Source organism: Orbicella franksi, chromosome 11 (genome assembly GCF_964199315.1).
Source record: "Orbicella franksi chromosome 11, jaOrbFran1.1, whole genome shotgun sequence".
In the NCBI taxonomy this organism is placed as follows: domain Eukaryota; kingdom Metazoa; phylum Cnidaria; class Anthozoa; order Scleractinia; family Merulinidae; genus Orbicella; species Orbicella franksi.
The window spans coordinates 7,587,322-7,604,067 of NC_138155.1; the positions used below are offsets into that span (position 1 = coordinate 7,587,322).

General features: G+C 38.6%; 1 protein-coding gene across 2 annotated transcripts in view; it reads left to right on the forward strand.

The window, feature by feature from the left end:
* LOC145502341 (uncharacterized) overlaps positions 1 to 13,137 on the forward strand; it is a 29,189-nt gene extending 16,052 nt beyond the window's left edge. For both annotated transcript variants that reach the window (XM_081481621.1, XM_081481622.1), the window contains 11 exons: positions 76 to 267; positions 3,038 to 3,286; positions 3,414 to 3,593; positions 4,777 to 4,980; positions 6,143 to 6,382; positions 7,105 to 7,341; positions 7,502 to 7,699; positions 8,247 to 8,729; positions 9,377 to 9,535; positions 9,810 to 9,945; positions 11,830 to 13,137. In XM_081481621.1, coding sequence (XP_081337747.1) covers positions 76 to 267; positions 3,038 to 3,286; positions 3,414 to 3,593; positions 4,777 to 4,980; positions 6,143 to 6,382; positions 7,105 to 7,341; positions 7,502 to 7,699; positions 8,247 to 8,729; positions 9,377 to 9,535; positions 9,810 to 9,945; positions 11,830 to 11,974 — 2,423 coding nt within the window. In that variant the 3' untranslated portion in view covers positions 11,975 to 13,137. The remainder of the gene's footprint in view (positions 1 to 75; positions 268 to 3,037; positions 3,287 to 3,413; positions 3,594 to 4,776; positions 4,981 to 6,142; positions 6,383 to 7,104; positions 7,342 to 7,501; positions 7,700 to 8,246; positions 8,730 to 9,376; positions 9,536 to 9,809; positions 9,946 to 11,829) is intronic.
* Positions 13,138 to 16,746: the final 3,609 nt, after the last annotated feature.

Sequence of the window (16,746 nt, forward strand, 5' to 3'; positions counted from 1 at the left end):
TAATACAAGCATCACCTTAACATTTACGCTTCCATAAATTCATATTTTTTTTTTGTTGTTGTTCGTTTATTTTAGTAATCAATTGCGGCGCACTCACTCCTCCAGCGTTTGGTGTCATTTCTCCACCTTCGTGCCAAGTTGGCAGTAATTATAGCCAGACATGTCGATATACTTGTGAAAGACCCGGATACGTTCTCGAGGGAATTTCTGTACGAGTGTGTGATAATAACGGACAGTGGACTGGGTCGAACGATACACATTGCAGAGGTAAAGTTGGCTAGCTTACCCTAGTGTAGAGTAACGTGTGATTTGTTTTTGCTTGTTTTCTTTTCTTTTACCTGCATCTGCTTATTACCAGTATATTTCAATATTTTAATATTTTGACATTGAAATACCATGAATTTTTTGCAAATCATTTAGAGGAAGTCTTAGAGCTTTTTCTTGTGCTGCATCGGAGTTATGGAATTCTGTTCCAGAAGACGTCAAGAAAGCTAATACCGTCAAAAGTTTTTAAACTAAACTGCAGATCTATTTTTTTTTTTTACTAAATTAATTAGACTGTTATCTTTCATAAGTTATACATAGACAAGTAAAAACAAACGATATAATCTCCCGACGTTTCGGCGACCTCATGACGCCATTATCAAGGGTACAAATGAGAATTAAATTAACAAATGCGAGTTCAAGAGTTATAACTAATTTACATAGCGGAGGTGGCTGCACAAATGCTTTAGCACGGATAGAATTCATTTGCACCTTCAAACTCGGTGGTAATTGTTTGATGTAAAGCATCTCGTTGACAAGACAATCGAATTTGTTCATGCATTTCTTGAGAACTTTGAAACAGCTAAGGAGGTCCTCAGGGACAGCACCCGCGTGGTCGTTGTCATAGTGCTTGCGTGCTGAAGATGACGTGCTTTTATGGCCATCCACGCGGGCATATAAATGCCCGCGCGTGTAGCCAACATAGCTCTCTGAATCACACAGGTTACATTTAAACTAGTACACTACGCACTGTTGATTAACCAGCTGCGGTTTGAGTAATTTGTTTAATTATTTAAATTAGTTAGTTAGTTTTGTTTTTTTTTTTTTTTTTGCCGTGTTTTCACGAGAGAGGTTTACTACGGTTATTGCTTACCGAGGTTTCGTAGCCAAACCGCAGTTATCAGAGAAGCTGTTTACACGGAACTAATTAAATAAAATAGGCCGCATACAACGGACGGTTTGAGGGTTTCTCGGAAAGCAAGTGCTGCAATGTGGCACAGAAATTATCGGAAAATTATAGAATTTCTGACTTTACTCCAATGCCGAACGCAGGTCGTTGTCAATTTGTTTGCGATGATGGCGGGCCAAAGTCTCCTTAAATGCAAAGCTTTGTAGATGAATACCGGAAAGAAAATTTTGATATCTCGCTGAGCCTCTTCCCGCAAAAAAAAAAAAAAAAAAAAAAAAAAAAAACCCTGAAACGGCATCTGCCGCGGAGCCCGGGCTACGTAAATGTTTACCAGTACTTCTTTTTTATTTGGGGCCGCCTAAAATTCTAACATTTGTTTTCCTTCTCCATAGACATCAATTATGACTTTTTTCTCTTTATTTGTGGTAGGTCTTCTTCTAGTTGCGCCTGCCGGTACACTGCCATTAAGCTACTGAGCTTCTAACAAAAAGGAAACGCTTACGGAACTTGGCGATGAACAGGAAACAGCAGTCCGGGATTTCTTTGCCTAAGCATGAGTTTATTTTAGCTTTTTTGGCCCGTTGACCTGAAACTTACTTATATTAGGAGGAATCTTTGTCTCCTCTTTACGCGCTGAACGCGTGAACACTTGCTGCTAAGATGTCGCGGCAACGTTTCCTCGGTTTCTGTCGGGTACTGAGCTAACCATGATGAGGCGTTCAACTGTCGACAAACATAAGTTGGCTTACTTTTGATTTTGCCGCCATTTACCGAGGTTTGCTACCGTGTTACCTCGATTAAAAATTTCACTTCAAAAAAGCTTCTCTGGCCTTACCGTAAGGCCAGGGAAGCTTTTTTAATTCAAAAAGGCAGAACAATTGATCCTAATGGTCTGAACATCCGCGAGGAAACATATTAATTGTTTTCATTTGTTTTCTTCTATTATGTTCTTTTATCATGTTATTTTATTTTACCGTATGCTTTTCTTTAATTTACACTGTCAATTACTTTTGCGTATTTCCGGTATTACGTGAATATCGGCTACATAAAAATACGTACCAATGTAAAATTTTCCCTTGTACCTGAAGAAGGCTGGTTTGGCCAGCCCAAATATAGTACACCTTCAAAAAGATCATCCTACGTTGTGTCGGTTTTTGCTTTTGTATTCTTCATTTTATATGTAAAGCCGATTAGATCACTATTGATCCAACGTATACCAGCAGGATCATCGTTCCGGTTGCTTGCTTAAACATTTTATAGTCACTTGATATAGTACACGGGTCATTTTGCAATTTATGTGCGTTGGCTGTTGGGCTGGCGTTACATATCTTCGCAACACAGTGCTGACGGGCCCCAAGAAGGGCGAAACAGCTGTCCACTGTTGCGATCCTACTTTATCGGTTCTTGTCATGTTGGTGTCTCGAAACGTTTTTCACGTAGTATCAGCCTTGCAGTCTATTGTTTGTCTTCACACATTTTTATGGCTGATCAGATCTCTTGTAGATCCTACGTTGGGAGCGTTTATCGTATGCGGTCCCTTGTAGTTTCTGGTTTCTCGTGAAGACACCGGCTTGGTTAGTTAGTGAGTTAGTTATTTTTAGGCGCGTTGAGTTGAGAAATGCGCCCTAGAAAAATGTAATTATTATTAGTAGTATTATTGTAAGTATTATTATTACTATTATTGTAATCATCATTATCATCATCATCATCATTCTCATAAATTTCTGTCTTGTTAGAGGTCACCAACTTAACCATCATGTTCCCTTATAATTTCTAGGGTACTGGTTATCAACTACTTTATATCTTTGATTGGTTCAACCATTTTTGTCCGTTAAAAAGTTGAATCTTTTTTGTCGTTTACAGATATTTCTCCGCCTTCGTTTAATGGCACCTGTCCCAACAACATGGTGTTCTATGCTACTGAATGCTCGTCCAGGGCCTTACTCCTATGGAATGAACCAGTGGCGACTGACAACTCTGATCACGTGTCTGTCAGCTACCCTGACATTCGTCCTCCAGTCAACCTTAGTATTGGTCTGTACAACATACTGTATTCCGCGATAGACAGCAGTGGAAACGGAGCTAACTGCACTTTTATTGTGCAAGTAACAAGTAAGTCAATCTTTCTGTCTTCAAGAAACTATGGTAAATAAATATAATACCAAGAAATATTATAATTAAGCTTGATTAATGGTTCGGTTTCTCTCTAAAGACAGAACTGAACTTTTCTGATTCACAGGAAAGTCCTGTACTGTTCTTCAAGCACCAATACACGGGGCCATAACTTCTCTTTCGTGTGGATTTTTATTTGGTTCCCTGGCTTCCTTCTCTTGTGATAAAGGATACCGAATGGCTGGGTCTCGACAGCGCTCGTGTAGAGCAGATGGAACATGGTCAGGCGACACAACCCTTTGTAACAGTAAGTGACTACTACTCACTTCTTTTTGATCTGCATATATATATTTTGACGCAAAACTGAAATTTCGTGTAGCACTGTTAAATCATTGTAGGAGAGTATTATATTGCAATTGATTGCTCGCGACATTCAGTAACTTGTTTCTCCCATGCATAATACCTAATTGTATCTTTTTGGAGCGCTTCGGCTAAACAGGTTCGATTAGTGTCTCGATAGCCTAAACCATGGTCTGAACCATCATCTGAAATACCGCCGAAGCGTACCAAAAAGATACGATTATATATGAGAATCTGGTTGACGTATGCAAAGATAAATGACTCGCTCGAACAATTACTGGATGTTGTTTTCCGTTATATCCAGAATAATCAAGTGTAAGTGTTATCGGCTGAGGCTGATAACCTCTATAGTGACCTTGGTAAGTCTGGATATCACGAGAAATCGAACTTGGTAATTGTGTTATACCTATTGAACGAACATAGCTTTCATCCAACTCTTAGTGAAATCAATTTAATTTGAAGGCTGACTGACCAATTCATACTTTGTTAAAACTCTTCTGTTCACCTGTTCGTGATAATTATCCCCTTTATCCATTCTACTTAAACTTTCACGGCTTTTTCAGTGGATTTTTTGGAAACTGAGACCCTACGGTTTAATAAGCGTAGGTGAATATGAATGCAAGTGCAATTAAAGATTTACACTACGCCTGATATTTGAAAATTCTATCAAGCGTGCACAAGCCTTTAAGGGAGTGCAATTTGAGAGAATTTACAAATATCAGGAGTAGTGTAAATCCTTAATTATTCGAACCTTCCTACGATTACTCATTTAATATATGACAGACAAAATTAAAAAAGGCCGCGCGTTAATTTGCAATGCAGTGCAAATTAAAAATAAACGACAAATTGGCCCGCTCTCAGCCAATCACAATGAAGTAGTTTTCTCTCTTGAGGAATGCACTTAGCGTTTAAATGCTCTTATTTTTAAACAAATAAGATACCCTCGACCGTGCTTGCTCCGTTATCAAGCACGGAAGTGAAAGAAAGCGAAAGACGAACCGCTAGCTATCGAACTCCAACTCATTAAGCTTTATTGAGGAACAAAGCAACTTTTTCTTACTCCAAAGCTTTGAGCAAGAGCCCCAGTTATCTTTCAAAATGGTTCGTAATTCGAGTTTCCTTCCTTCCAGTTGTTAGGTGTCCAACAATTACAGCGCCAACACATGGAGAGGTATTTCCGTATCCATGTACGTCGATCTCTGGTGTAAATTATGGAACAGATTGCTTCTTCATGTGCAATGTCTCTGTTGGTTACCGAGTGGAAGGTGCAAAAAACGTATCCTGCAATGAAAGTGGGTTTTGGAGTGCAGATACTACCAAGATAATATGTAGAGGTATCTAATGTAGATGTACTTTTGTACGTGGTTTATTTACCTGATAAACCAGGGAAAGTAACGTATCTTAATCATTTTCGTCATTTAACTGTTTCATGTTTCTCCGAGGTAGCAGGTGCACGAGACCATCACGCTCTCTAACCAACCTGCTTGTTTTTTGTTTGCTTGTTTGTTTTTTGTTTCTTTTTTCCTGGTGATTCTTCAGCTCCACCATTCCCCGGTCTTTCTCTTCTCCTCGACCTTTCTACGCGAAAATTCCTTTCTGAAAATCCCCGACCTTTTCTGCCTTCAGCCTCACTCTTGACCATCCACTTTTAATTCTGATATCCATGCAACCTAGTGTCCTCATAGTCCCTCGTTTTTCTTCTCTTCCATGTTTTGCAGACGAAGCAGGGCTAGCTCTCAAGCACACTGAGATAAATAGGCCCTTCAACTACAAAAAGATAGAGATCCATTACTATCATCGGCCGTACTCATTATGCTTGTTACATACTGCCCCTCGTCCTCACCAGATTTACCACATAAATCCCTAAATTTCATACTGTATAGACATTATTATCTGCTTGAAACGTATTTTATTTCTAATTGTGCAATGATAATCAGTACTGTTCTTCGGTATCCATTTAATAAGACTCGTCGTTAAACGGCTATCTGAGTTGTCATTCAGTACAGCTTACCTTCTTGCTGACCTTTTGTCCTTTTGCAAACCACCTATCATGCTAAACGTTGTTCTTCTTGGTCCATTCACATCCACTGACGTAATCAATATACTCCTTATCTACTTTGCTCCTCGCAGCACATTACAAGTTCGGTGCTTAACGAACACAATCCATTTCGTTGGGGAACGCTATAGCATTATCAGGCGTCTTACCAGTTATCTTATCGGCCGCAAAACCTCTCGTTAGCTTTAGTTCACCCTGCGTCATGAACTCACTGCCATTACTGGTTGGACTTGGAGCCTACTGCTTTTCTCCAGAGCATATCTGACTCCCCTTGTATCAAGCTTCTACGGGAGTAAGTGATATCGGCTCCCAACAAAACCCCAAATCATACAGAACAAGTTCATCTAATAGATTTACACATAACTAATTCTCTTCTGGAATCATCCTCTCCGCCAAAAGAGATGAGTTCCCAATAATCTTTCCTCACTACCTCTTAACAGATGTTCAACCTCCCAGCATTCAATGCCCACGTGATGTGGAGATTCCCACAGAACCTGGACAACCATTTGCAAGCGCGACGTGGCAGGTACCAAACCCCACCGACAACTCTAACGAGCCTGTAAGCCTCAGTGGTTTGCTTCCGCCGCAAAAGTTGGATGTTGGCAATAAGCACATCGCATACATAGCGACGGATTCAGCTGGGCTTATTGCAAGCTGTACATTCTCTATTTATGTCAGAGGTAGGATATGATTTATCTTAAAGCCATTAAATTCCAAAACTTGCTTATCTTTTGGAGCTGTTTCTTTACCCATTTCAGCTCTAATAGCCGGAATCCATAGGATTGGATTAGAGTTTCGATTTCCAACTTTCCGTCCAAGTTCTAGAAAAAAAAAAAAAATGGCTGAGAAAAGTTATGCAGCCTCCGCTTTGACATGTCTCTTGATGTCAGCCATTTACAAGGCGTAAAGCGATTAAAAATTAATTGAATATATTTTATTTGTACGAGGTACTTTTAACATAATCTTAAGTGTTATACGAAAAACAAAAATAAAAACTGTCCTCGCTACTTGTTACGGAAACCGTCCATAACATCAACAATTACTTGTCTGTTTAATTCGCTTGATGATTATTCTCCTTTTCTTCCTTAATTTTTCAAGAAAATTAAAGATGGCTCTCTGAGCATCTCCACGGAATAACTTTGTAAATTTTAGTGCGTCTCATATCATTTTGATATTATCGTTGCATATTTGAGAGTCTCTCTATATTATTGATTTTTAATAGTTCATCTTTTTATTTCGTAACTATTTATATGAAGGCTACCGGTTTCTCAGTTACTACTGTTATGTGGTACCCTCGATAAGTAACGTTAATCATCATCATCATCATCATCATCATCATCATCACCACCATCATCATCATCGTCATCATTATCATTTAAATTATTATTATGTTCACAAACAGATCTGGAATCGCCTAACATTGCAAACTGTCCTGATGATATCCACAAGACTTCTTCAAAGAGACTGACCAAAATCTTTTTCCCTGGAGTCACTGTCACAGATAATGTTGGCCTCTACTCATTTACAACAAGCACACCAAATGGAAGCGACTTCACATGGGGAGAGCACAACGTGACTTATACTGCAACAGATATTGCAAGGAATGCTGCCAAGTGCCATTTCCAAGTCATTATAACCGGTAGATACATAAAAGTTACTGAACGTTATTTTGTTAATGACAAAAAGACAAGAGACAAAAAGACAAAAAAAAAAACTACCTGGAAAATACCTGGAAAAAAGGCAACCAAATTTTAGTCAATCGAGTAACTAGTTTTTATTTATCTTTACCTCTGTAAAAGATTACACCTGTCCGGATTTACAAGCACCTTTGAATGGAGCCAAGGCATGTGAGACGTGGCTAAAGGGCATGTTTTGCACCGTACACTGCAATGAAGGTTTCGGGTTCGTTGTTCAACCAGAAGCACTGTATGTGTGTAGTCCTAAGGGAATCTGGATAAATGCAGGGAAAGAAACGCCCAGTCTTCCCGACTGCTCAAGTAAGAGAAGATGCTATGTTTTAAACATCTTATTCTAAACAAACCTAATATGATGTGCGATATTTTCCTCCCATTTTAGCAGTTTATCTTCGTTTAATCCGTACCAGTTTAAAGGTATAATTTCCTACCCTGCGTATCAAAATAGTTTAATAAAAATATCATTATTTATATGTTTATTTTATGACAAGACAGTCCTGAGGTAAATCCGTATAGTAGTGTTCTGATTTGTTATTTATTGGTCTGGATTCAGCCATACGGGCTGTTTCCATGGAAAGGGTTATAAACGTTTTTTTGTTTTGTTTTGTTTGTTTGTTTGTTTGTTTGTTTGTTTTCGAAAGCCAGACAATTCAAGATTTTCCACTTGCTCTAGTGCGAAATAATAAACTACTTAACAAGCTTGCTTGAGCCGTTCAAGGAAATACTGGCCCTCGGTCATTTTAGTACGGACCGAGCACAGCGAGGTCCGTACTGCCATGACCACGGGCCAATACTCACCAGTAAGGCTATAGCTCTCGGTTAGTAAGAGGTAAATATTTTAATATTACAGAAACTCACATGCCCAAGGAAGCCGTGGTAAATGGAGATGTACATTATCTAGTTGACAAGTGCGGCGGGGAGAGCGTGAACGAAGTCATCGCCGGCAATTTTATAAACCTTTTCAGAAACTCGCCATTTGGTATGGCTGGAGGCTGCAACGGGAAATGCACGATCGACAACGTGGGGGTTGAATGCGGAAACCAAACTGAAGCACGTAGGAGAAGAGACGCACCTGATGGCAAGCAAGCTTCTAAAATTTCTCTTACCGTGCATTTTTCTTTAAAAGTACCGTTACCAAGTAACGCCTCTTTATTTGACCTCAACCAGACCAGTCAACAAATATCAAATAACCTGCTCGAGGCATTGAACGAAACAGACCTGACATTGAACATCAACGGAGTCATTATAGTACATGATTCATCAAAGCCGCCAGTGTTTCGGCTTACCAGTCTTGTTTGTAGTGAAGGACAAGTCCAAAGAGGGCCAAGATGTGGTAAGAAGTTTTTTTATTATTATTATTATTATTATTATTATTATTATTATTGCTTTTGTCAGATCACCTGACTCTACCAAGATCATACAACTTTGAATGTAATAGGTAGCGTCTTGACAGCCGGGATTAGAATATACGGTGCACTTACCTTGCTCCCAGTGATCGGCCAGTTCCGATTACCTTGGTTCTTTTAATTCGACGCACACGCATACAAATACAAACTATCAAACTAACAAAAAGCAACCCTTAGTGGACAAACAACTAAATCACATCTTCACGTACAATAAATAATATAGTATTTTTCAGTTGAGGGTTGCGAAACCAAAACCAATGTAATCACTTTAGCTTAATAACAATGCAAAGGACACAGAAAATCTAAATTAATCAATCAAAACATGAAGTTAATACACGTACTGAGCTGTCGAAGAGCGGAAAAACACGTGCGAACAAGTAATAATTGCTTTTGGTTTTTCTTCTGATTGGATGAAATGGTGCCGCTAGTTGTTGTTGTTGTTGTAGCATAGTAATGCAAAACCAATTACTACAAAACCGCTCTATGTATTGTTATGATAAATTATTAGTGTTAGTATAATTAGAACTTAGATGCTGATACCACTTTGTTTTGCTTGTTTTATTTTTTGCATTAGTAAACTGTCCACTTGGATATTTCTTTAACACTTCTGGCTGCCAGGCATGCGCAGTGGATGAATACCAAGATCAAGAGGCCCAGACGTCATGTTTATCCTGTCCATCCGGGACAACAACCTTCGGACAGACAGCATCAAAGTCGCGCAAAAATTGTCAAGGTCATTTGAAAATGAAGCTTTAACTTGTTTTGCTCTGTTAAACAGCACATCTCTTGGTTGTAGGCAACTCTAAATGCAAGTAAAAAGTGATCGCACGATTTTAAGACATGAAATCAATTAATTATTGCGTCATATTGCTGCACGACAATAAGGAGTTAGCATGCCTGTCAAGTCTTGAGTTGGGCAATGAAGTATAAGTTTACTCGCCTTGGAAGAATTACATAATCTGTCGCGATTTACTTATATTTACTGATATTTTGGCATTTCCTTTCAGAAATTCCCAGCCCCTCCAGCGCTGAGAAGCAAGGTTTCTCCAAGCCAATTCTATATTCAATCATTGGCGGAATAGGAGCCGGCATATTTATTGGGTTGATTGGTATCACCATCTTTTGTGCGAAGAAACACTGTGTGTAAGTTATTTCATTACTAAAAAATGTACCTCACGATAGCGCTAAGTTAAAAAAGAATTTTTGTGGAGAATTTCTTCGATCAGTTAGTGTTGGTTCAAGATGGATCAGCTTCACTTTGAACAGAATGAGCTGAGAACGTTCCTGCGCCCCAAATTAATAAATTGTCTAAACCTGTTTAATTCAATACACCTATGTTTCTACGGTAGCTTTGCATGAGGGAAGGGCTAATTTTCCAACTGCAGTGATGCTTATGATTCCAGTTTGTGGGTCACTCACAAACAATATTATAATATAGATAGGACCCTGCACGCGTTCTGATTGGTCAAAAACCCAGGTTTTATTTAAGCAATAGACCACTCTTTCTATGGGTTTACTGGCGCAATAAACCAGGTGGGATGTTGGGAGACCACGAGAAAAGCTTGTAAATCACGAGCCGTTAGGCGAGTGATTTACAAGCTTTCCGCAGCGTTAAACGATAACTTTCCAAAGTTTTGCGAATGGAATCAAGGTTAGTTACAGAAACGCTGCTTCCGAAATTTATTCAGAATTTATTTACCTATGCTGAAGGCTATGAAGTCCGTGTTTCTCTGTATTTTGCTAAATTAAAACTATGGCGTGAACGCTAAGCTTATGTCCGGAAACCGAATTCATTTATCGTGTTATGCATGTACGCATTGAGTTTAAACTCAAAATGTCTGATAGAAAGAAATCTTTTCCCTGCTTTTTTGACAACCCAAATTGATCAGTCAAGCCCAGCTGACTTCGTCCTCCACAGGCCGGGGAAAGCACCGAAAAAAAGATTTACAACTTCCCTAATTTTAATCTCAAGCGTAACCGGAGTCGGCGTAATATTTTTTCCGTGGGAAAAAAAGGTAAAGCTTTATGTGACGACCAACTTCTGGTCCTTTTTTCCCTTGCAAATTTCCATGTATATGGTGAATGAAAAGATATTCGTGTTATTGATATCTCAGCCATTTAAAAGCAAAACTGTTTTTTACATTTGTTTTTTACATTCGCTGGAATTCCGAGCTGTCTAGTTCCCGCGTAGAGCTACCGTAGATCGGGAACCGTGGTTTACCAGTGCAATAGAACATAGGTTTAGCAACTCTATTGACCAATCAGGGCGTGTGTAGTATCTCAGTTATTTTATAACAGAGTATAAAACATAAAAAAGCGTGTTTTATTGTTTTTCGCCACATTATCTCTATGTCATAAAGCAAATGAAGAAGCCGTATTGAGGACACTCGAGAAATGTAGAAAGCACTCGCCTGCGGCTCGTGTTTTCTAAATTTCCCTCGTGTTCTCAAATACTCGTCCTGTTTTGTCACAGTGTAATACACGGCTTCAGCTTCTTTATTTGTTAAATAAAAATCTTTAAAAATATAATAATAATAATAATAATAATAAATCTAAAGCTGAAATAATGACACATTGCATGACCACAGGTAGCCTCTTTAATTTTTTTTTTCGTCTGATAACTTTACTATCCTTCATCTTCATCAATTTACATCTTTACTCTACATGCCCATTATCGTGATTAATTTTATAGCATTTTCTCCCGCATTTTTAACAATTACCCACGAGCGGGTTGGATATGAGCTGGTGGATAACCAACGAGGCGCCTAGTCCCGTGTTGGCTATAACCATCTCATATCCAACAAGCGCGAGTGGAATGATTTTTTAATTAAAAACTCCAATAAAATATAGCAAACTAGACTAGAATGACAATAAAAACGTTACCAACAATTCATTTGTACGCTTACCGTATTTCTGGAGCATGTTATAATGGTTCATAACCCATAATGGCTAAGCCAATGAAAGCTCTTGAATTTCATTATCCCATGATCCAGTTTTTTAAGAATTTTAATTATTTTATTTTTATAGTGCTGGCAAAACAAAGTCACGAAAAGAAAGACGAACTTACCCGTACCCAGTGGATGACGATATGGGACGCAGCAATCCAACATATGTTGGTACTGAAACTACTCAAACGAAGGATCCATTTCCTGTAGAAATGTGTGAATTATAGAAGCGCGGTCTTTGTTTTGACAAGATGATGCACAAGGCGCACCTAATGATTTCAGAAGACTTAATTTCAACCAGTCAGAGGTGTAGATTGCATAAAAGGGTGTTTTGCACTTTGCCTCTAACATCTTGGCTGATATATATCAGGAAAAGTACGTATACAATTATAGGCGATAACACCAGTTGCATATATGTGTGGAATTATGAAAACCGAGTCAATTTCAACATAACGATCCTGCCTCTTTTATCAAGAAAACATACAGTCCTTTTCAATCAATCAATCACAGGCAGTCTGTCACCACACACCCTACTCACCCACCTTGCTTGTGTGCGGCTGCCTGGCTTCCGATCCCTGAGCCTACACAGCACGGCGGGCAGTTGTCCTGCAAAGAAAATGACCAGTTTTACTGACAAAAATGCTCCTCTCTAGTTGTGTCTCTCCCCCCCCCCCCCCCCTTCCACGCTAACTCTCGCTGGGCCTAGGCCATTGGCCCTTGGTATCAGCTGTTTGCCAGGAACCTGGGCTGTCTGCCCCAACCCTCCTTGACGGAACCCTACCTTGCTTTGCCCCAATTTTTACACGTTTTCTATAAATCCAGGCATTTATACAGGGGAGATTTTAACTAATTGTTTTAGCATTTAGGTTAATGGTAGAAAAATAAATTGATCGGTTTACTTTTTGTGAATTTTTATCGATGCTTCTACTAACATAGTGTCCATAGAATTTAATTAAGCGGGATTACAGCAGCTTTTTGAATTGGCTGTTTACAGTAAGGCGAAATTACATGTCCACATACTAGAATCTACCATGTTAAGGTTACTTCCCACCTTCAGAGGCCTAAAAAATCGTTTTTTTCTTTTATTGGACAAAATTTAAGTTCGTCATTTTATCCAGTGTTTCCAAAAGAAAAACATTAAAAATCTCAAAAAGCGGCCGAGTTATTTAGAAAAAACTTATTTTCAAATAAAGTTAATAAACTAGGAAGGTGTCACAATCTTGTCAACGGGCGAGAACCCCGGGGAAATTTTCGCGGCAAACGCTCACTGCTCGAATTTCATGTCATTTGCATATTTTTATTTACATCACGCACTTGACAAAAATTCCCACGTGGAAACTCTACGCTAACTCCTATGGAAAAATCAAAAGCAGAAAAAAGGCCTTGGGTAAAAAACACGAAAAACACCGGCCCAAAAAAGAAAGAAAAAGCTCCACATTGTCAAGGAAAGAAAAGAAAACCTTGCCGAAAGCGACAAAGGCTGTTGGTTTGGCCAAACGCCTTCGACAATCTCGACATCTGCTGAAGATCCGGAACGTTCGAATATCCTTGGAGCAAGTAGCTTAAAAAATCAAAGTCAACGTCAGTGCAGGCTGCAAACAAGATTCTTCGTCGGAATCTGGCGGAAGTGATGAAGAAAATGAAACCCACCCAAGGAAACTCATTTCAGCAATAAGGGTATTTTTTAAGCTGTCCGTCGATTCCTTAACGTCTTGTTTTTCAGCGGCACATTTTCCGCCTTAAACCTTTTTGGCGCGGGTTTTGCCTTTGCCTTTGCCTTTAGCGTCTTTGCCTATTATATTACGTCGCCATCCTGAATTGAACTCCACTGAGCAAGATAAAAAAAAACATGTTGCAATGCGATGCTTTTCCCGGGAAATCTTGATCTGTTGTCATAGACCCTAGGAGGTCCTGTTGTTCCATTGGTTTGCGGTTTCATTAGGCGTGATAATCTCCGGGCGTGGCACGAGTTGTTTACAAACCTTTACAACCTAAAATCTCGCATTTGATTTTTGGAGGAGTACATCCACCTTGAGCGAATTTATAGGGTATGCAGATTTGACGGATTTTCGTGAAATTTCGCCAGATCATTCCAGAGATAATGACAAACCAAAGTGTGTCGGGAAATTTTGATATTTAACACATTTTTCCCGTGGCGTCCATTTGCGCAACACGTCTCGCATGTTTTTAGCTACTCCAACTTTAGAAGTGGATATCTAGACAACCAATCAGAATATCGAAAAAGCCCGACACACTTTTGTTGATTGATGGCTTGTGGATAAGACTGTGCGGCCATTTTGCTCGTACTGAGGAATCCGATACCCGATAAATTCAATAGAAGAAGCCTCGGTCGTTTCACGCCTTACCGCCTCCTGACACTTCCTAAAAGAAAACATTGCTAAAATTGTATTTTTTTCGTAAAGTACATTTATTAAGCTTTCTTATGATATATAGTTTGTTGGAGTTTCATTGAAACTGGCGCGCGTACAATTTTTTTCCCGAAGGGCACCCGCGAAGGTGGGAAGTAACCTTAAACCTCCTATAACAACTATATTATTCTTATTGATCAGTTCCTTCAACAAGAACAACAACAACTCTATTTAGGTCACACATTTACTTGTTATCCTGACGAACGTGCATGTCTCGGCTCAATCAAGACGATCGATAAAAAAAAAAAAAAAAAAAAAAAGCTAAGAATTCACCTCACCTCTTAAAGAATGATAGCGTCATTAAACAGGACGGAGGATTGAGACTGTCACTTGAATTTAAGCTTCGTTTGATTGTTTGCTTCTTTGTTTGTTTGCTTGCTTGTGTTCTTTAAACCATCTCGATTGTTAGACCCATTTCATGAAACGCTTTTTCTAAACTGACAAGGACTCTTAATATGGGCACTGTTACTTAAGTTACTTGGTATTGTGTATCTTAAAACTCTTAAACCTTGATCTAGTTCATAGATATAAGCCAACAGAACTGAGTTCAATAGGAGTAGGGATTTAAAACTTATGTTCTCCTGCACGTCGTTACTTTGAATACCAATAAAGAAGTTTTATAACGAACCTTGCAGGTATGCCAAAATTGTTCTTCCGCATAATATCCTATATTCTAAAACTATTTATCAATGAGATCGCACGTTTGATAAGTAGGATGCTGGACACTCTTCAGGACGACCTTTCGTCCAAATACTCATTTAAGCGTGTTTATGGTCGAGGTCTATTAATAATGGTAATAGGACTGAGTGGAGTCCAATTCGGTCTGTAATCATACAAGTGCGGAGTTAACAAGATCGGACGAACGTGAAGTGGGAGTGCGATTTGTTAATCAGGAGTATGATTACAGACAGAATTGGGCGACTCGATGTCCTATTACCAATTAATCATAACCATTACACTTTCCCACAAAAGTAAAAGTTTCATTTGAAAAAGAGCATTTAATAGTCATTTTTTTAATTATCATAGTTAAAGTATGAAGAATACCATACAAACTGGCTGTTAAGTTTCTTTCAGAACAGTGACCGGAGACTAAACCTCCACAATACTACAAAGTAAGTCTCTTGAATTGGTCATTATATTGATTGTAATCAACGTTGTGATTAGTGGATTTAGTGGAGAGGACTTGAAATAATTGGCTTATGTAACCGTACCGCCAACTGTCCGATTACAACTTTGCAGATTAATCAGAGCAAAATACAACTGTTTATGCTTCAATCACATTAAAAAAAAAAAAAAAAAAAAAAAAAAAAATGTAATTGTTATCATTAATATGTAAACAGAACAAGGCCAATATCCAGCCAACTTGAACAAGCAGGCTTGGTCGAGAAAGTATATATGGCAAAATGTTTTCCTTGCGAGATACCGACGGTACAAGGGTCATGGGAAGAAGGACGAATTACTCGAGAGAAATATCTTTTATCCTCAAGGGAACGCCCCCTCTATCTCCTGGGGTGATACTTGATACAAACCAGACTTAAGAACGATTGTGTGACCGTCATGGCTTGACACAAATACCATTGTGCGTGAATGTAAAGTTTGGTGTTTAAGGGAAATACCCAGTGGGCAAGATATCCTCATCTTGCTTGCTCGGGTGGCCAATGACATCGCAGGAGTTGGTTTATTTTGTCTGCTAAATAATTTTTGTCCTAATTTATGTATGCCCTAGCAGTGATATATATATATCAAGTCCTCAATCCGTGGTCTAGTGGTTTATATCCAATCTGTGGTCTACAGTCCGTAATCTGTGTTTCATACTAACCGGGATGGGAAGAGGGGGCTGATGCTGTGGGTTGGTAAAATGTGGAAAGTCAAATATAGCTCCTCCTAGAAGACTCGAGCCGATTGAGACTGTTAGAAGTTGTAAGATACTCCTGTAGTTCAAAATAAAAGGGAAGAGAAAGCGAAATATTTTGTACTGTTATGTATCTTGAGTAAAGTTTAATCTGACGACCGCTCTTTTTGGTTTATCTGTGGTCCAGTCGGATTGGTTAACCAGTGGTCGATTGCTTTGAATTTCTATATTTTTTTCATCCATTTTCATATTTATTAGGACCCACAAACATTACAGAACATAAGATATATATTAAAAATAAACATCAAACTAAGTTAACCTTCCTTTGGTTCAGTGTTCTTTTCTCGCTTGGAATTGAAAATGCTTTCCAGAAATTTCCAGACGTCCGGGATCTACTGGTGGTATACTAATAGGGTTAATTCCTTTCGCCTCGTTACTTTCTACTAAGCTATATAACAAAACAATTCATTACTGGTCGAGATTCTTGGGAAAAAAAAAAAAAACACAACAAAAACAAAAACAAAAACAAAACAAAACAAACAAACAAACAAACAAACTTGAATCTATATTTTCGACTGTTGTGAGTCATAAATCAAGTATAATCCAAATTGGTAGAGCAAGTTATTTATTATTGTTTCCATAAATGCTACAGTACAGTAAATGTGCTAATACGAAGTAATTACAGGTGGATGATTAATTAGTTCTCTTCTCTTGTGGT